Source organism: Talpa occidentalis, unplaced genomic scaffold, assembly GCF_014898055.3.
Source record: "Talpa occidentalis isolate TD23 unplaced genomic scaffold, MPIMG_talOcc4v2.1 talOcc4.5, whole genome shotgun sequence".
In the NCBI taxonomy this organism is placed as follows: domain Eukaryota; kingdom Metazoa; phylum Chordata; class Mammalia; order Eulipotyphla; family Talpidae; genus Talpa; species Talpa occidentalis.
Window position 1 is genome coordinate 33,885,368 of NW_023604861.1, and position 21,963 is coordinate 33,907,330.

Genomic DNA, 21,963 nt, shown 5'->3' on the forward strand with positions numbered 1-21,963 from the left:
ATGATTAAAAAAATAGAAAGGTTAAAAGTAAATAGTGATTTTTAATTTATATAATTTTGGGTATGTTCTAAAGGATCTGGTTAAGTTATATTCTTTGTGTCTTATATTTTTATGTCTTATTAATTAACATATCATGCACTAATATTGAATTTTGCTAATGTATAAAACTATTTGATAAATTTTGCAGTATTAATTGTGCATTGTTCAGTTACTAGTTACCACAATCCCATTACCCAGATCAGTGCTTTTATTGACCTTGAAATCATTCTGACTTTGGGCGTCTTTTGATAAATAGAAAATCATTTTATTCTGTTTTAGGTCTGTGCTTTTCTTCCAATATGGACCCACAGATTTAATATTTTATTCATGATGTGTTCAGCTTATGTTATTTGTATATGGAAGACTGTTTTGGGGCAAAAAAGGAACTTTTGATTAGTGAATTTTTTTATGAAACACTAAAGTGCCTAATGCAGCTCTCTTATCTCCCTCAAAATCCCCAAAATAAATAGAAAAAAATGAAAACTCTACTGAATGTATATTTTTTGTATAATTTATAATTGATTAAAATATTTTACGTACAAATTATTTTAATAGACTCTCCAGTGAAGGAAGATATTTGACACTAAAAGTATTCTTTCTTTAATGTTGGAAACCAAGTCTGAGTCTTGCTGTGTAATCTGTTGTAGGTAGCGTGTATGCAGCTCATCAATGCCCTTGTTACTTCTCCTGATGATTTGGACTTCAGGCTTCACATCAGAAATGAATTTATGCGTTGTGGATTGAAAGAGATCTTGCCGGTAAGTGCCCTGCAGTCTCCTCATTAATATTTAAATTAGAGGAGTACTTGAGTAGGGGGAAATTTAGATAAATTACCTTCAAGAATAGTTTGGGGGGAAATAAAACTTGAGAATAAAAATCTGGTTTTGAAATACAAGTCAGATTTGAGTATTATTTGACACTTACAATTTTTAATGCTAGAAATCTGTTAAAAGGTTGGTTTATTGTTTATACTTTTCATTCTTTTTTTCACTGTTCAAAACAAAATGATTCATCCTAGTTTCTATTTAATATCTCTAGAACTTAAGACATGTTAAGAATGATGGCTTGGACATCCAACTTAAAGTTTTTGATGAGCATAAGGAAGAAGATTTGATCGAATTCTCCCATCGCCTTGAGGATATTAGAGCTGAACTTGAATATCCTTTTGTTTTGAAGTATATTCAAATGCATGAAATTACTGCCAAATTCCTATCAACCAATCTCTCCCCACAATATTAAACTTCTGAAATTATTTCTATATAAAGAATATAAAATCAAGTCCTTATTAAAGAAAAGTGTGTTCATATAAAAATACTAGCTTAATGTGTGTTTTTATGACTAAGCATGTAGATAAATGGATATTCTATGAATCAATTCTTTTGGATAGGCCTCTTATGTATATGTATGTTTGGCACCACCCTCACTATTAACTTTCCAGCATAAGTAATAAGAGTAACCTTAGCACTGCCCAGTACTGGGGGTGCATACACTTAATTGCCTGTGGTAATTCTCTGGATTTGTAAATGTTTGTGTTTTCATGGAGCTCCACCAGTTTCCTTTCCCAGGGCTTCTTCCTCGGAGAGAATTCCTGGCACCAGTTCTCTTGGTCAGTTGCCCCCGGAACCTAATACCATTGGAGGAGATGGTAGAGGAGAAGCCACAGAGTGTTAGGTCAAGTCCTCATTTGCACACAGTTTTCCATCTGCTCTCAATCCTAACTACCTGCGTTTTATCACTTGCTAAGTATCCATGATGCCTCTCTTAGAGTAAGACACATGATAATTTTCTGAAACCTTACTGAGTGAAATTTATTTCATATTATTTGCAGTTCTTTGGTGTAGAGGATAAATAAATCACATATTCCTTAATCAATTTACTGAAGCATCTGATGTTTACAATATTCTGTGGAACAGAGTTAAAGAAACTGGAGCAGAGAGATATTTTATTTCTATTCTTCAGCACCTTTTGTTGATTCGAGATGATTATTTTATCAGGTAAGAGGTAGTTATTTTCTAATTTTTATTTATTTATTTTTTGCTAATTCTATCATGGAAATTATCTGATTTGGGCAAACAAATAATTATACGACTTTTATTTCTTTCAAAATATTGTTTCATTGAATGTGTTTCCTCTGGGCATCTATGTAGATAGATTATGATTAAATGATACTACTATTTCTTTTTAAGCTCCAGTGGATTCTGGTTACAACTTTTCATCCAAATAAAAATGCAAACTAGTAACAAATTACTAGTATATCAGGTGATGAATAATATTTTCTGGCTACTCCTTAGGCAGAAACAATGATGTAAATTTCCTTTTATAAATTACATGAAGGATACTAAAGCTTGCTTTATTAGTGTTTAAATAGTTAGAAAGCTCCTAATACTAGTTGTGTTTAATGTTGCTAATATGTCAGAAAGCTAGGCAAATTATTTTTTAAGTTTGCTTGTACCCTAGCCATATCAAGCTCAAGAAATTGTTGATACAATCTTGTACGATATCTGTTTGTAGCTTTTATGGTTCCCAGCACCTGCCTTGATAGGTTGTTATGAAGATGAAATATGATAACATGGGAAAAAATCTTATCCACATAATCTTGCACATGTGTTTTCAATAAATGTGCTATCTCCTCTTTTCCACTTTTCCTTGTGTTTTATGTGGGATGTTAAGATCTTTCAATGTAAAGCCATTTTTATAGCCATTAATTTAGCCTCTCTGAACTTTCATTTCAATTACTGTGGTTACTACTGTCTTTTCTTCCTCTATTTTCAAGTAGAAGGATTTGTTAGACACTTCCCATTCAGAATTTGCCTTGTGGATGATGTCAGAGGCAGGTAATTTGGGCTTTTGATGTACCTAACTAGAGGAATAAAATAAGTCAAATGTTACCTGGCATGAGTGTGGGTCATCTGTCTTGCTGCCTCCTTTTATAGAATTTGGGGATCCTACTGGTACTCTAAAATAGGAGTTTAATAACCTGTTTTGATGCACTTTGCATTTCTAATGTTTAATTAGAAATAAAAGTTTAATATTTAACCACTATAAATGCTAGATTAAAAATACTAATATTTTGATTGTTTTTTAAGTATCACATGTACACTGCTCATTATAATACTATACTACAAATTTTCTTAAAAATAAAATGGAAACTTTCATTTAATGTAAAATAACCCTTCCATTTCTTGACCTATTTATGGTTTGTTCTGTCAACCTCTGGTTGTTTGATGCTATTTAAATGTCTAAGAATTCAAAACTGTTGCTAATTTGCTTTGTAGAGTGGAATGTGTACATAGTACTAAAGGGGCTATATCTTACTTATGATTCTAATCTCTTCTTTTGTGACCCAAGAGTGCATGCAGTTATATCCAACTTCAAAAATGATTTAAAAGCACAACTGTCGTGGACCATGATCACATGATTCCCTTTAGTGGAATCAAGAATTCCCTTTAGTGGAATCAATGACTACTAAATTATATATAGTGTTGTTAAGCACCGTTACTACTATGAAAAAATAAAACAATTTTTTTTTTAAAGCACTGCTAAAGAGACTGTGAGGCATGAAAGAGACAGTGACACATTAGGTATTTTGGTCAATCTTTTGAGCATCAAATTTTTAATTTGATATTCATCTATTTTTTTTTTTCTTCCTTGGCTTTTAAAGCCTCATCCCTTAATCCGTTAATTTGTTCCAATCATGGTTACTATGAGGCTCTGTTTTCCTATGACTGCTATAATCAAGGTGATTCCATTTATTTTACCCCATCTTCCAGTATCCTCATAATAATTAATATTGTTACTTTTTATAGAGATAGAATGCAATTACTAAAAGACTGAATCACAATTGTGTTAATTTATATATTTATAAATTTATAAATTTAATTTATAATTACAAATTTATAAATTTAAAATATTCAACTTTTTATTTATATATATAAAATATACTGTCAGTCCTGGGAAACTTGTTCTTTTGCTATTCATGTGTTGGTTTCACTGTCAGATGGATCTGTATTTTACCATTCAGAAGTCTTCAATATCTGCACATTTTGTGTTTAATGAAAGTTTTTTACAAAATTTGATAGGATTTTTAAGTTTCTTGTGTTTTATTGCAAAATGCAAAATCTCATATAAGAGCTCTAGTCAATAAGAAAATTAGTCTTTGCTCATTTCCACATTTGAAACAAAAGGAAATTTTACTGAAGTGGAGATTGATGGGAAAATTTATATCAAATGCAGTCCCTACCTCCCAAAAAAAGTCAGATGCAACTAGATAATTGGACAGTGTAGTAAAAGATAAACTTCAATTTTGTAACAAATAATCATTTACCATGTGCAAAATACTATGTTAGTTGAATGTACATGAGACTTTGTATTTGGTAAAAATGCTGCAGAGTGTGAGCATGATTTCAAAGTATCCTACAACAAAGATGTTTCAACAATGAAGTAATGGCAATTTATGTTCATTTTGTAATTAAGGTTATTCACATATTCCTGTGTTGTATTCAATAACTCACCAATACTGCTCAGATTATTTTCCAAATTTACATTTCTGGACTCTAGAAGCACACAATTACTTGCTGAAAGTTTTGCGTACACTTCCAGCTACATTATAAATAGTCATAATTGGAAGTTGTAGAAGTAAGAATACATTTATTGAAGTGTTATTTTAAAGCATTTATTATTAAAACAATATTAGGATAACATTGAATGAATAAAATGAAATGGAGTGCTTCAACTAAATTTTCTAATGTGACAGATGTAAATGTATGTGCAGTTTATGTACCTATCTGTAAATGTGGTTATTATGGCTAAAATAGTAGAGAATTGGAGATTATTTCTTTGAAAGGTGTTTAGAAAATTGAGGAAAAATTTAATAATATATTCTGGTTTTGATTTTTCCCAAGAACAGTGTCTTGAAAATTTTCACTCAGTGATAGAGTCATTAGTCTTTTTACTAATGTTAAACTGTAGCAAATTTTATTCAATGTGATGGATGGCTTAGAAGATGTAAGTTGGTAGGTAAAGGAATATAAGTCATAGTTTATAGGGATGAAAATCCAAAGCGAACTAGAGAGGCCATACATCCATGATGAGAGGGTTTGTAGAAGAGAAGTGTGTGAAAGCCATTGAGGGAAGTAGTTGGGGAAGTAGTTGGGAATGGTGGACTGTACCTCAATAGGATAGTATCCATTCTCTCTATCACTTCAGTTTGGTTTTGTTTATAAACATTTCTGGATATTTCATATTTGTTTACTGGAGTTTTAAGCACCTCCTTTGAGCTCATTACACACATAGGTGAACTGAACCTAACCCAATCCTCTTTGGTGATTTTAAACTTTAATTTTGGAATAAACATTATTAAATATTTCTAGTTTCTTTTTTAATAAGAAATACTTGTTATTGTAGATAATTTTAAGCATCAGTGCTTAATTTGATTCTGTAGATAGTCTAAAAGGCTTACGGTATGGTTTTAAGAACCTTCTGAAAAAAATTTTTGGAAAGATTTTTTGTTTGGTTTGTGTTGTTCACAAAATAAATTTATAATAGCCGTCTTAGTATGGTGCCATTTGTTTTCTAGTAAGGGCTACTTTTAAATAAATACCACTTTAATATTTTCATTTTTTATTGCCTACTATGAAGTCAGAGTTCTGTTTTGATAAGAATATCATTAAAGCATGCTATATTTGCTAAAAGATTATAAAATGTCTTCAAATCATTAGGAGGAAAGTGGATGGCAATTATATTTGCTCTCCCATGTTAAATTTCTATATCATCTGTTGAAACCTTTTAATAGTACATTATTGAATTTGAAATCAAGTTTACCAAACAAGTGTTTTGTATTGATGTGAAGTTGTATTTATAAATTGAGTGTATGTTTATTCTTTTCTCTGGTTTTAGGCAACAGTACTTCAAATTAATTGATGAGTGTGTATCTCAGATTGTACTGCATAGAGATGGGACGGATCCAGACTTCACATACCGGAAAAGACTAGATTTAGATTTAGGTCAATTTATTGGTAAGTATTTATACATTACTTAAATGAAAGTATCTTATTGTCCTTTACTCTGTGGGTGAGCTCTAGAATATTGGTTCTCATAGTATGACCTGTAGACAGACTCATTTGTGGTCTTTGATATCCTTTCAGGGAGTCCTAATAGTCAAATCTGTTTTCATTACAATACTAAGACTTTAGTTGCCTTTTCATTGGCTGATGTTTACATGGATGGTACAAAACAATAGTTGGTAAAGCTTTGAAAGCTTTGTCATGAATCATGGCAGTGGGACTAAACTTTATTAGTAGTAATTGTATTCCTTACAGTAAAATAAAAAAATAATAAAAATGGCCATTTTTTTAACTTTTCTTTGCTAGAAAAGTCAAAATGATACTTTGATATAATAGCTACGGCTGAATACACATTATTTTAATGGTCCCTGTGGCAAAACGAGATGTATACATGAAACACTATTGCTCCACACCTAAGTTTAGTGTAGGAAATATTTGTGTAATTGTTTGAATTTTTCAAAAAAAAAAATTTAACTCCAAAGAATGATTGCCATACAAACTGTGGCCACTCAGACTGGTGTGTTTTGCGTATGCTTTCTTGAAAATGCAGTATGCCTGTAACGTCAAGGAAATGACAGATAGAATTTGTTTACATGGTAATGATTGAACTTTCAAGTAAAAATTTGCTTGTGTTCACAGTACTGTGAACAGTTTCCCAATACAAAAACTTTTTTTTTTTTTTTTTTTGGGTGGGAGAGGTGATGTTATTAACCTGCATGATTATTTTGATATCATATGATGAGATATGTCAGCATATCTCAGTTGCAGAAGGATCTGCATAACTTTGTAAACCACTCTTCCAAATGAACAGTGGCTGATATTATAAAATCTGCAAAGGTACAAGATAGATGGATTTTGAAGCAGTAGAGTACAAAATACTCACTGCTACTATATGTAACTGCACATTGTAACAAATATTTAAGAAATTTAAGAATTAATTTCTTAATTCTTAATTAAGAAATTAATTAAGAAATTAATTAAGAAATATTTAAAATATGTCAAGTTTTGGTATAATATCAAAAAAGAATATACCCCATTATTTGTTTGAGGTTTTTATTTCCTGTAATTTCTGAGTCTAGGGAAAGTTATGTAATATGTAGAAATAGTAAGGAATCTAGATAGTTTTAGGCATAAAGGAAATACTGGCTTCTCTCCATAAGAGAGAAGCAATTAGAAATTCCTTGAAGTGGGAGGGACACAGAAATTAAGAAAATTGTGCTTTATGTGGAAAACTAAAATATGGAATAATTTTAAATGGTATCTGAAAATAAAATACATTCTACCTGGACATTTGGAACTCAGTTTTCTTGACTATATAAGAGGTTCTGACATAGAATTGTTAGTAGGATAAATAATCTTGAAGCCAATCTGTATAAGGGAGAAATATCTGTATAGTTAAAATAATTTTTAAAGTTTTAAATAAACTTTTAAACACAATGCAGAAGACTTACATACAGAAAAGAATGACATTGTAATTACAGAGAAGATGTGAGGTTGGGCAGTAGGGGAGACAGATGTTGGAAAGTATGGGGCATAGATAACTTCACATATTAGGATGGAAATTAAGAGATACTATCCACAGTATCTGAAGTACTGAGTGCTTCAGAGCAAGGAAATGTAGAAAACAAAATTATTAAAAATTAGGATTAGATGGGGAACATTGTTTGCATCTTTTATTGTAGGTGTTATGTCTAATATCTTCAAAGTCAAATCAAGAAGTAATGATATATACATTAAGAGTTAGGAAAACAGGCATCAGAGTAAGAGTAAGTTAATACAGAAAATAATAAGACATCTCATATAAGAGTTGGGATTACTTTTGGATACAGTTGTTTGGTTTATGATTTTTTTTCATTTGTAGGTTCTGTAATATAGTTCATTTTTCCTGTCTTATTGGGATATAATTGATACACATTACTGCATATGTTTAAGGTGTATAGCAGAATGGTTTTTGATTTTTAAAAAAAAACTATGTTCATATATTTCATTTATGAAAGTCATAAAATATAGCATAAGGAAATCTATGTGAATTGTTTCTCTTACCTATATATGATCATGTGGCTGTGTATTGTAGTCTTTTTAATCAACCCATTATTAATGGGCATTTATTTTCCATTTACTGCTAAAAGAAACAATATTTTAATGACTATATAGCTTAAAGGTCAAGTCCTTTAAATAGAATTGCTGGGTAAAAAAATAATGTTTTAAATGTAGTATTTATTTCCTAATTATACTAATGTGTGGTTGAATTAGTTTTCCCAAACTATCTCCAGCTCTTGGCATTACAGATTATTTAATCTTTGTTGTTTGTCATTAATTTTTTTTTTTATTTTTGTATCATGACAAGTATCCACTCACAAACTATTGACAATTTTTGATTTTGTTATTCCTAGTTCTGTTCAGTGCTTATTCCCCGTTTTTCTAGTTTGTGTTGGTCATCATCTCTTCCTTTAAACTATTAGGGATTGATAAACTTTTGAGTATTCTGTATTACAGTTTATTTACCTCCTACTTTTTCCTCAAAGAAGCTTAAAAGTATAGTTGGGTTTGCCTTTCCTTTTCTCTTCCTGTCATGCTTAGGAAAAACCTTCATTCCAACATGATTTTCTCCTTGTTGCTTATTTTATTTCTAGTACCTCTTTTCAATCATAGTTTTTCTTTATCTAAATTTTCAAGCTTGATGAAGTAATATTGCAACATAAATTTTCCTGTCATTACAATTTTAGATACTTGCATCGATCAAGCAAAACTAGAAGAGTTTGAAGATAAAGCATCAGAATTTTACAAGAAAGTAAGTAACATTGGCAAGCATTGCAGTGCCACATAGGGGACCAGTGCAAGTATAATTCTTCCTCAGAGATTCTGCTTGTTATTATCCAGTTTCTTCTCTACTGTTTTCAGGTATTTTCACAATGCCATCCTTCAGTGAGGACTTCCCAGAACTTAGTATTTAAAAATGTTAGCTCCCTGTTCCCAGTCTCGACTCTCCTTATTTGTTTTGCTTCTGTTGTATTTATCTTCAGCCCAATGTGCCAAGTAGTTTATGTGTGTAGATGAATTTGTTCTCTACTTCTCTCTCTAGAGTAAACTTTATGATGAATTTTTATTTACTTTATTCACTATTCCTGCAATGGGAGCAGTTCCTGGCCTGTGTAAAATTGAAATAAATATTTTTAAATAAGTGAATGAATAAATGATCTGACAAAATAGAGTGTCAGAATTGTAAGATTGGATTATTTCTCTATAAATCATACAGATTGGACCTATAAGATTGAAAAATTATCTAAAAATCAAGGGAAAGGTGAAGTTTTTGTTTTGATTAAATGCTTCATTAAATCATGTTGAACTATATAAAAATAGTCATTTTCATAGTTCACAAGTATCCATTTCTAACAGTTTTATCTGTGGCAGCCTAGTATTTCTAACCATCTAACCATTCCTTCACCCTTCTTTAAGGTCATGTTTAGCGTTTTTATATCTATTTAATTTGTACCTTTTAGACTATGGATTTTGTATTTATGTTGCTGTTCTTCACATTTTAACCAATAGCTCTGGTTTGAATTCTTAGGGCTGATTTTTGTGGGGGACTGGTCTCTTACTTTGGAGGAATAATAATACTTATTTCTTACCTCCAGCACATTAATCATAATAGGCTATATTCTATAAAAACATTTACCAAGTGTTAACGATCATGTCAAAGAGTCTACATTTTTGCTGGATTAGGATCTAAATGAATCTGGAAAGACTTGTACATTTTTAAATACTGTCTGATATAATTTGCAAATGGTAGACACTTTCATAAGTTAGAAGTATTTTATAGAGAAACATTGTAAATGTCCTAAGAAGACTTAAGATTCACCACTTAGAGGTTATCATATCCCACACTTTTTGCTGCAGGTTAGAGATTATAGCTATAAGTATGATACTGTTGTTCTGAAGTGACTTAGTCTAGTGAAATAAATGTTAAGTTGATAGATGCTTGTGTGTCCTGTGACCCCTCACATCACTACGTATTCCAAACTCTTTGAGCACTGTGCTCTTTGTGAGCAAATGGTAGTAAACTTTCAAGTACTTAGTTTGAATGCATCTCACATAGTGTAAATTTGCTTCATAATTTTTAACTATAGTATATAAGAGTGGTGTTAAACATAGTAAATTTATTAACACATTATTTTAAAATTGCAAGTTTAAGCATAAAGAGAAGGACCTTGCTCAAGGTTAGTTGTCTCCTTTCAGGTCAAAGTTACATCTCTTAGGTACATTCAGAAAATATTGTTTGCTGCATAAATGATTTCTATTGCCATGCCATTTTGTATATATCAGCAAGAACTTCTTTTTGATAGCTTTATAAGGACACATGTAAATACTTTGCTTGAGGCAGGAAGCTATCATAGTTGCTAGACACATTCTTTATTTTGGTGCATAAATTTGAAAAATGAAGACCTGAAATGTCAAAAAGTACATAGAGAATATTGAATTATCAACATCCTCGTAGAGATACACTAATACATTTACCCTAGGGAATGAAATTAAGCAGAGCCTCAACCTTAACTGTGTTTTTTGACATTTTTGCATGTAATTTTGTAAGCATAATATCACTCCAGTATCTCTTTTTGGAGAAGGCTATCATACCTATTTTTATAAAGTATATCTTTAATGGAGATTCATTTTATCCCCAAAGCTACTGTGATTTGACTATAGGTATTACAAAAATGCTAAAGCAAAGTTTATATTTTGTCCAATCCTTTTATAAGGGAGGATATGGAAACTTATCCATATGGTAAGTAACACAGGTATTTTTAGTATGTCAAAGTTAACTTAGAAGTTCTTTTACAGTGTGCTAATTAAGACTGGTTGTTTTAATAGCTTCATGCTGTCCCCCTAAATACTCTTTTCCTTCAATTTTATTTGAAGGTCTATGATATAGGAAGGTATAGATATTGATATGGTGAATAAATTCTTACTCACCTAAGAAGAATTTGTTTATTTCCGGTTAACAAGTGTTAACAGTGACCTCCAACACAAAGACCAGAGAAAATGTCTTAAAGTTATATTATTTTTACTTGAGTGTAGTGATATGGTAGGAAAACTCTGTGATGTATAAGCCCATAGGATTCCTCGTCTAATATCAGGTAGCCAAGGAAGACTTACCCAAAGAAGTAATAGCTAATATGACAACCCTAATGGGTCAGTATGAGGCAACAAGATATCTCAGGAGGAGGCATATAAAAGTGTACTTTTAATTTCTGATAGGAATATTAAGCTTAACACATTCAAAAACAAATTCATCTTTCTTATTCTTAAAAGAATAAGCATATTGTGCAGATTCTAATACTTTGGTTCCAGCTTGCAAAACAACGGAACACCATAGTTATCTTTGATATATTTCCCTTACTCGTTTCCTTCATTCAATTGGAAACTTTTTTTTATTCTTAAATTATTTTTTTGCTTCATTTCTTTTCCATGAACCTGTGTTGCACCTTATTTCAAGGGGGCCTTCAATTCTTTTTTAATTTATTTTTGCATAAGACAACTGGGGTATAAGCCAGAGATGTGGTGGGTGTGAGAATTCACCAGAGACAGCGTGGGGAGCAGAACAGGCAGATTTTACAGAAATGAATTGCTAAGGGGAGCAGTGGGAGAGACAGAAGATGTCTGCTGCACCTTATATGGATTAGCTTCCTGGCCGAGGATGGAACTCAGGCTTCAGCTATGATAGAGCTGATACTTAACCCCTAGCCACCAGGGGAGGGCCTTCAATTCTTGCTTGGATAAATGTACTAACCTTTTTTTCATTTCTGTACCTATTCTCAGCCCATTTTCCATCCTGTTGCTGGTTGTTTTCCAAAGTGCAAATTCAGTCATGGCATTTTCTTATTATAATATACTAATAGCACTCCATTGTTTTTAGGAAAAAACTAAAAGCTTTTGGCTTGCTGCAAAATTTCTTTCAACTATTTCATTCCCTTGTACTTCAGCTTCATCCCATTCAGTTTGTTCTTTTACCACCCTTTGTGCCAGCAGCAAGGGATTACTTCTCATTTTTCTACATACTCCATTAGTCCCTTTAGTCCCTCTATTTGAAACGACTCAATATTTGCAAACCTGAGCTCAAACATTGGTCCTCCAAAATCACTCACATGCTCCTACTCTGTTTCTCTATTTCTGGTGAATTTCATAGCCTTCGGCTTGTTAGCTTCCTTTGCAAGCAAATGTTATGCTTGTTAGAAGCAGTGGCATATTCTGCTCAAATCTGTTTCTTCAACACTTAACCACTAAGGAAAACATAGACATACTATTAGAGATTTACTATACAGTGGGAAATGGGTAGGTAATTTGGGGCCAGATCCCAGTGGGGTTTAGATACTAACATAATAACTGGCTACTTTATTATGAAGCCACTGATGGTTTAAGATCAAAGGAGTCATGTTCTTTGAGCTGTTCTTTAGTAAGAAAATTATTAAACAAAAAATTATGGTGGGATGAGGGGGACTATGGGCTTTGAAAATTGTGTGTGTGTATGTGTGTGTGTTAAAAATGTTCACTAATTTGTCAGAACACATCAGCTGATTGGCAGTCTGGGATTTGGATGAGAAGTTGAGCTGGTGATACAGATTGGGAAGCCATTAATGTATGAATGATGATTGAAACATAGGACTGGTTTGTACCATTTTGTAAGAAATGTGGAATGAGATAGGTAGAGGGGTGAGGAAAGATGACAGTGTCTTACAGGATTCCAACAGAGGGTTGTTAGATTGAGGAACAGGAACCCACAAAGAATTGGGAGGAGCCATCAGGAATTAGCAAGAAAACCAGAGGAGTGTGTTCTAATGGAAAATACAGGAGAAGAGAGATTAAATATGGAGTTGTATTGAGTGAGTAGTAATCTTGGTGTGGTTTGGTGAGGTGAAGGGCATTTGGATGGTGTTTACCTGGTAGCTTCTGTTATCTTTGTTAAAGAACATCAGGTTTAGAGTGAGAGGATAATGAGTCCAAAATTTACTTTCCTAATTTGCAAATGAGACTTACCATATTTCTTATTACAACTTTGTGTGTGTACAATGAAGTGTAAGATTGTTTATTCTAATGCTTTAGACACTGTAAAACATGGGTGAGGCTTTGCAAAAGTGAGAAAGTTTATGGGAAATATCTGGACCTCTTGACCAATTTGATAGTGTTCCTAAAATCTCTTAAAATAAAGATTTCACAGTTAACTTTTTTGAGCATACTTTAAACATTAATTATAGGAAGGTGGCCTGGTTTTATTTAAGTAGCTCAAGTTTTGAAGATGGAAAATCTGGCCTTTTATTCTCACATATTTTACTAATTAATTAGCAGTGTGATGAGAGACTAGTTAACTACCTGTTTGTGTTAAGGGCAAATAAGATTTATAAAAATAAAAACTCTTAGTTGTTGAGCTCTATATTATCATTATTTCCTAATTGAGCTTTGAATGTATTTTGAAGTCTCAAGGCAACATTTATAAAGTAATTACATTGGAAAAAAGGTATTATTTTTCAAGAGAGTCAAGTATTTACACTTGATTTTGAGACTCTACCCTCATAAAATTCACTGGTTAGGAGAGGTTTTCAGTCATGAGATGCCAAAGTGAAACAGTTTGACTGCAAGATGGGAACTTGTGATGAGTGTATGTATATAAAAAGTCATTGTGTTCAGCGAATTTTGTCTTCCTCCCACTTAGAAAGATTAAATTATCATTAACTTAGTGATAAATATGACATACTTTATCCTCTTAAATTGTTGAAGGTTTGGGCCTAAATCAGGATCCTTAAATCTCATGATGTTGTTAAAAAAAAAAAAAAGTGATAAGTTACAAAATGAAGCTGTTCACTAATAATAAAAATATTAGAATGGGATACTTTTAAATCTTACTTATAAACTTCATGTAATTTTCAAGTATAAGGTTTTGCACATAGAGGTCAGGGAATTCAGTACAATAGTTTGCTTCCTATTATTTTTACACAAAGTCACTATGATATTTAGGAAGTTTTAAGAAAAATGCCAGGGTTGCAGATAACTATGGGTGAGTTTGCTCTACGAAGAGAAGAAGGTCACAGACTCCATCTCTGGCTTTGTCTGCTCTCTTGCAAATGAATGATTTGTTGGGACCTGGAGGGACCTACAGAAAGGCTGTGGGTGACTTAGCAAAAATCTACCACTCCTTTTATAAAAAGTTTATGTTCTGCTGACAGATCATTAGAGTCATATTTCTATATGAAGAATAGTGCTTTCATTTTCATCTTTCCCTCTCTTGTGTTCTTTTTTTTCTCTTTTCAGTTTGAAAAAGAGTTTACCGACCACCAAGAAACGCAGGCTCAGTTGCAGAAAAAAGAGGCAAAGATTAATGAGCTTCAAGCAGAGTTACAAGCCTTTAAATCTCAGGTAAAATACCATCTATCTGGAGTGAATTCGGGTATTGAAAGCTCACCAGGAGAACAAAGGTCATATCTTCATAGCACCAAAGTGTTTAAACTTTAATTTCACTTTTATGTTTTCTTAGTATTGTTTATCTGTATTTCTCCCCGGCTGTGTTTGTTTTTATTTTCCCACTTTTTTCCATTTGCATTTTTAAGAGTGGCTAAACTTTTGCTAATTAATGTGCTTCCTTATGTTTGAGTCTTATTCTTAATGCCACATGTTCCCTAAGAAATTAAACATAAAGCATAAGAAACTCTTTTACTCTTAGATTTGTCATTCATCACTGATCTTTATCCCACTAGAGGAAATTATTGCTCAAGCTATTTATTTTTCAAAACCTTCAGCCTATGGGTACCTTGCAGTGAAAGATAACCTCTAGCTGAATGAGAACATTTTCTGATAATTTTTCAATTTCCAAAAGTAAACAGATTTAAAACATGACAAAAAAAGAGAGCAAATCTGGATTATGAAGCAGATAGCTCACATACACCCTCTATACATAAAGCATTTAGATAGCAAGAAGAACATCATCTGCATGTTTTAAATGGATGAAAGTAAGGAGGTAGAATATTCATAGCTAAATTTCTTCGTGTACATTTACATACAGGATGATGAACAGTAAGTATAGTTTTACTGTTTTCCTTACATCCTAATTTTATGGTTAGGTTGAATTAATCTCAGGTATACCATTTCCTATATTGGTATGTACTAGTTCCTGTGTCATTGCGAATTTTTCTTTCTTTTAAGTACTTAGTAAATAGTTTTGTACCAGAGGCTGTTTGAAGACCCCCTAAGAGATAGCTCTCTGCTAGTGTTTAACTTCAGAGGAAAATACTGAAAAGCTCTTACTGTAAGATTATTTTCAGTGAATTTTTTTAGTGCTGCAAGAATAAAGTAAAAGAATTACTGAATTTTTTTTACTTTTTCCACATGGTTTATTATATTTCATAATAAAAGAAGCATTTGATTGCCTTTCGTGTGTTAGATTGAGCTATAACAATGACTGAAATAAATTTATGACAATTTTTTTTCTGCCAGACTAATAAAATTTAGAGATCTTTCTGATTTCTCCTAGTTGTAGGATTATATAAATCTGCTCTGGAAAATTCCACCTTATAAAGAAACATATCCACCATCTTTAAATATTTTATTGCTGCATGTGTTTTTCTTTAAGATGGGAAGAAATTTGCGTTTTGAAACTGAGATTAAATCAGAGAATCTCCTATGCCATTTTACATTGTAGATAGTGATCGCCTGTGTTTATGGTTATGAGAGGAAAGCCTCAAATTAGTGGCTTAATATTGGCCACCATACTTATTTATGAAGAACAACTAGCAAATTCTTTATTAGTATTAATTTGTATTTCTCTTGTATGCATTTATCATAACATAGTTCTCTTTGATCAAAGATTTGCTAATCATGGAAGTTATCAATAGGTTTTATTATCTGTTATTTTTATCCTTTTAGTCACTTAACAACAAGCACTGTAGGGGATATTACGGGGAGCAAAATAGTGATGACATCTGGCCTCATGAACAACAGATTCATGTCAGTCATGCTGTCTAAACTATTGCTGAGCAGAAATTCAGTCATATGTACAGTAAGGCATTGATATTTAGCTGTAAACTGCATATTGAGTGAGTGTAATATACATACATCCTTAGCATTCAAGCTATCCAGGATCACAGTGACTTAGTGTAACACTTAACAATTCCACTTTATACTTAATGTTTTTGATAAGGCCTGTTCCTTGATTTGTGGTCTCAACTTTCTTTAGAAGACTTTTTCTTGTGCTGATTGCAGATGTTGATTTCAGACTTTTATACGTGATCTGCTTTCCAGAATTGTGCCTTAAAATTTTTCAAATGATTCAGCACTTATTAAATGTCTACAACTTGTAAGGCAGTATATATATATAGATAGATAAATGGATTAGAATTGAGGTTAGTAATTTTAAGAAATAGTCACATCACAGATTTTCTCTGATCATGAAAATGCGTCTAATGAATTCTTAACTGTGATATGGAAACATAACCAAAGAGTGAACAGTGTGCATTTTGGCCCTTTTCCACTTTTACCTTTTAGTCATCTGACTGTAGAAAGGTTTTTTTTTGGGGGGGGGGGGGAGGTCATTCTTTTACCCTGTGCTTTCCTATTTCTTTTCTTGTCTTTAATTCATCCATCCTACAAATATTTCTTCGATGGCTGTCAGTTGCCAGTTACTACTTTCCATGCTGGAGAAAGAGTAATGAGTTACACAGACATAATCACTTCTCTCTGGGAGCTAATAATCAATTTGAAAGAAGTAAATATTAACGATTCTTTAAGTAATTATTTAGTGCTTAGATGAGAGGTATCAAGAAGTAATGGGTGCTATGCATGTCAGATGAGTGATCCGAAAGGCTGTCCTCGAGAATGTAGAGTTATCTCAAACTGAAAAAAACCAGTAGGATGTGGTCATATGAAGGAAGTGTGGGACCAGTTAAAGGGACTATTTTAGGCAGAAGGACCAACATGTGCAAGTGCCCTGAGATTGGTATGAAGTTGGCATATGCATATTTGCAAGTCCTTTGAAAGATGAGTTCACAGGAACCCCCTCATGACTTATCCTGGTCGGTCCAACTAAGAAGTTTTGATATTTTTCTCAAAAAAAAAAAAAAAAAAAAAAACAATCTTTTGACCATACTATTTCTATCTTTTTATCTGAATGTTCTTTTTACTTATTTATTGCTGGTATTCTATACAATTCTATATATACAATATATAGTATGCTACATACTCTGGGTGACCTTATGTATTCCCATGATTTCAACTGTCATGTAGAAACTACTGATTTTCAAATCTTCTGAATCCATTCAGTTAGACCTCTCAATGCCTTTGTAAGTTCTGGGAAACTTTGTCCTCAAGCAAAACCATGTAACAAAATCACATCATTCTGTTCAACGTGATGGGGATTTTTTTTTTTAAACATACTTGGCCAAAACTATGTTATCCAGTGACTAGCTCCATACCCATTTCCCTGGATGTCCATAAATTGCCCTCAACTGGGGAATACTGCTTCTGGCAATCACATGTTTATGAAAACAAAAGTTATAAATCTTTATTAGGTGAAAAACATGGCTGGAATTTTGTTTTTAAGTTAAACTAGGTGAAATTGCTAAAATTCAATTGTTTTTGGTTTCAAGAGATACCTTACTTTTGAGAAAAGTATACTTTACATGTTTTGTAGAGTGTTCTTAGTCATGTTCCGTATTTTTTTCCCCTCTAGTTTGGTGCCTTGCCAGCTGATACAGTTACCTCTTTGCCTCAGTTACAAGAAAATGGAATCACCCCCCAGCACTTCCTCCTCCCACATCACTGCCCTCTTGTTTGGATGTGCCACCTCCACCTCCACCTCCACCACCTCCTCCACTTCCAGGAATGTCCCTGCCATTTGGTGGTCCTGTGCCTCCTGCACCTCCCCTGGGACTTCTCAGTGGAGGAAAATCTCCTCCTCTACCAACCCTGCCATTTGGGTTAAAACCAAAGAAAGAATTTAAACCTGAAACCAACATGAGAAGATTGAATTGGTTAAAGGTAAAACAAATAAATGGCGGAAAACATACTGCTATCTAGATTAAAATTTATTTTCTTCTATAATTTATTTTTCAAAGTGAACCCCAATCAAAGTGACATTAAATAAACAGGCATTTTTTTTTTCTTTTTGAGTAAAAGTGAAGCAGATCCTTTGCTATTGTGTAAAGCTTTCAGTTTATAACTTTGGTGGAAGTCAGTGTTAATATCTACAGTGGAATTTGGTTTACAATTAAATTGATAATTCACATTATTATCATGGAACCCTCTATGGAATGTTTATCAAAGTATGCAGATGTTAGTGTTCTTAGGATGTTTTCTATGGTCACTATTGGGAAAATTTTACTAGTTGTTATAAGTTGATATTTAGGGCACAGAAATTCTGAATAAAATTGTTTTAATGTTCCTAGAACCTTGGAAATTCTATGTAATGTATCTTGCACTTGAACACTCGGTGCATAGGAGCATTGTTAAAGACAGTGAAAAGTGTAATTGAGAGAACACAAACTTTGTTTCATTCAGATTCAGATCTCCAACTATTTGATTGTGAAAGTCTTTTTTTTTTCCTGATAAAGATGTTAACTTCTTGCAGAGCTCTATTTCATTAAACACATTTTGAAGTAAAGTCTACAGATAAAACACAGGCATCTGCTGGCAGTTGTGGGATGCTGGGTCTATAGATAGTGATTGGACTGGCACGGAGGAAACATCCAACTATTTATAAAAAAGTCTTCTCTGATTGCAGATCAGACCCCATGAAATGACTGAAAGTTGTTTTTGGATAAAAGTAAATGAAAATAAGTATGAAAATGTGGATTTACTTTGTAAACTCGAGAATGTATTTTGTTGCCAACAAAAAGGTAAGTTTAACATTTTGATTGTTAATTTTAGTATTTAAACATTGCCATTTTTTATATACTAAATTCTAGAAAGCATGATTGCCCTATAAATGACATTTTTACTTTAGAATGGTAAATGTTTACAAAGTGAATTTTATTTAGAGTATCAAAAGAGCAATTAAAAAATGCAAACAATCCAGAGCTGTTTAGTTTTCTATATAATACTGTTTTTGAGGTTCTAAATTAGACTTTCATAAAGGACAATATTTTCAGAGATAATTTTGGTATGAAAATTTTCTGTAATGAAAAATATTTAATATTAGTGACTATCACATAGTTTCATTTGTATGACTCACATGGCATAGAGTACAATATTAATAGAGTAACTTAATATTACCTCTCAATTTACTTGCTTATCTCAGCAACCAAGGGTGGTTAGCAAATAGCAAAAATTGTATTTGCATTCTTTTGAAATGTTTTCTAAAATGCAATTATAAATTAGTAAATTTTTTTAAGGATTTATTTCTGCATGCAAGAACTGGGGTACAGGTCAGAGGTACAGTAAGGGTGAGAGGATTCACCAGAGACAGAATGGAGAACAAAACAGGCAGATTAACTGAAACACTGCTGAGGGGATCATCGGATGAGACCTGAGAGGTCTGCTGCACAATGTAGGTCACCTCCCTGGCTGGAGATTGAACTGCTGATACAGTGGCTGCAGATAGCTTCATACTGCTGAGACTCAACCCTTTGTGCCACCAGGAAGGCCGATAAATTAGTAATTCTTAAAAATAATTGTGTTAGAAACCCAAAAGATAAATTAATGTTGTTTTTAGAATTTATGGTAATTAGAAAGCATGTAAGAGGTATTTTAGAACAGCATTGATCTTGACCAGTGTCATGAAAATGATATATTTTCATCTTTGGAAACAGGGAATTTTCTCAGCAAGTTTTTCCTAGCAAAACTTGTGAAGTAAGCAGATCTTAATTTTACCTTTTGATTATGTAGAATCAAAATTTTCTCTGAATAAGATTAGTGTGTTCTTCAGGCAATCAAGGAAAATATATGGCAGTTAAAATGTGTATTTATATGTAAAACACTTCAGAATTTCAGATTTCATAATCGGGAATTGATTACTTTTCCTTTTGCTTTCCTAGTAGGTGCAAATGGTGGTACCTAAAAGCTATTTCAGTGATAGTGCCATCCAGCTACTCTTTTCTCTCCCTCTTTACTCTGATTACTTTCTTAATTAATGAGGCTCAAAAGGGAAACTTGTTAGCATGTCTTTAATTTAGCTGTAGTGTTAGCCCTAAATGAAATAATTGGACCTTTAAAAAATTCTTAAGTCATCTAACTTTAGACTTGAGCTTCAAGGTTGGCAAAAAAAAAAAAAAAAAAAAAAAACAACCAAAAAAAACCCAAAACAAAAAACCCAACCAATGCATTTGCTCATTCTACTACTACTTACTAAAGGTAAAAGTGAAGAAATAATTGTTTTCTGTATATTCCAGTTTCCAGTCCTCTCTGCCTTTTAAATGCTATCAACTTTGCTTAGAATCTCCTTTCATTTGACTTAGAATTTGGCACAGGTCTATAGCTTCTTTTGTCTCAGCTCAAATAATGCTTTCTCTTTTTGTGACAATGATACTTTCTTTGTGAACAGAAATGAGGGGAAAAACCCAAGGTTGTAACCCTGGGCAATGCCAGCAGGAGACAAGCTATGAAGGTGACTATTTTTTTGTCTGGATTTTCAAGCACAAGTTCTAGAAAGCATTATTTGAAGGGTCTTAGCTGTGCCTTTTGATATTACTAGTAGTTAAGTATTTTATTGGAAAAGACCATTGTTGCTTTCAGAAAGACAGTATTTTATATAGATACAAGAATGGTCAGAAGAGAAAGCAAGAGGAAAACGCATGGAAAGCTTAGACAGATCTGAGGTGGAACGGACTGGTCACTCCTTGTCATCTCTATTTATGGCCTGGCTGCTGAGGCACCAGTGATAACATTTGTCTGTTCCCTATACTCCAAAGGTTACTTTGTTTGAATTGATTTTGTAATTTCTACCGAAATCAGAATTAAACTTTGTCATTTATTTGTTGCTCAGTGCAAAGCTGAAATACAGTGTTCACACACTAGAGAGCAGAGGGAGTTAGAGGCATCGATTACTGGTTGCTTTCATCATTGGTTTGCATCACAAGTTGGCATGAAGGACCAAGGATTCAGATTACTGGGGAACAGTGGATTTTTATAGAACTGGTGTTATTGTTTCTTATATAGTAACTGGATTAGAAACCAGGGCCTTTTCTCTAATAATGAAGGTGAATATTTCATCCTAGGTATTTAAAATGTAGGTGCCAATACTTAGTTGCTTCATGAACATTTTTAAGGTGGAATAAAAACAGGAACTCAATCTTATCATTTAAAGAGAATCTTGAGATTTTCTCTGATGTTTTTAATTTTAGCTACAAAGTATGACTTTTTCTTAAAGTAGACACTGCTTTAGCTTTTTGGAGCTTTCAGATTAGGATTACTGAGTTTTAGAGTTGGAAAAGGAGGAAGTACTAATAATTACTGGATACCTGCGGTCTATCCATCTCTGAACGAGATTGTCTTTGTTACCTTCATTGTGGTTTTTAATCACTTCTGTTCTGAGCAGCATGTTACCTTATTTAATCTTGACCACATTGTGACACAGAATTTTCTCCCGCAAAGAAATTCTAACTCTGCACAATACCACTCTATCCCACCTACTCACAGATACAGCAAGATATTCTTGGTAGAACTTGGGTATTTTCCTTTATCATGTCATTTATTTCATATATATTTTTCATTTTTATTTTTTACCTATATATTTTGATTTTTAAATTAGTCTTCTCTCTGACATATCTTTAGCAGTATAGGAACTCCTTTTCTTGTGAAATAATTTTTTTCTCCAATTTTATCATTTTGTCTCTTTGGACTTACAAAATAGTGTTTTAATTCATGTTTAACAAAAATACAAAGTTGAAGT

The 21,963-nt window shown here is 32.5% G+C and overlaps 1 protein-coding gene across 1 annotated transcript in view; it reads left to right on the plus strand.

Moving 5' to 3' along the window:
• The window catches only part of DIAPH3 (diaphanous related formin 3), a 454,058-nt gene that overhangs the window by 155,503 nt on the left and 276,592 nt on the right, over nt 1–21,963 (plus strand). The window contains 9 exon segments of the mRNA XM_054701595.1: nt 687–797; nt 1,078–1,196; nt 1,917–2,033; nt 5,935–6,053; nt 8,828–8,892; nt 14,400–14,504; nt 17,809–17,866; nt 17,869–18,116; nt 18,859–18,973. Coding sequence (XP_054557570.1) covers nt 687–797; nt 1,078–1,196; nt 1,917–2,033; nt 5,935–6,053; nt 8,828–8,892; nt 14,400–14,504; nt 17,809–17,866; nt 17,869–18,116; nt 18,859–18,973 — 1,057 coding nt within the window.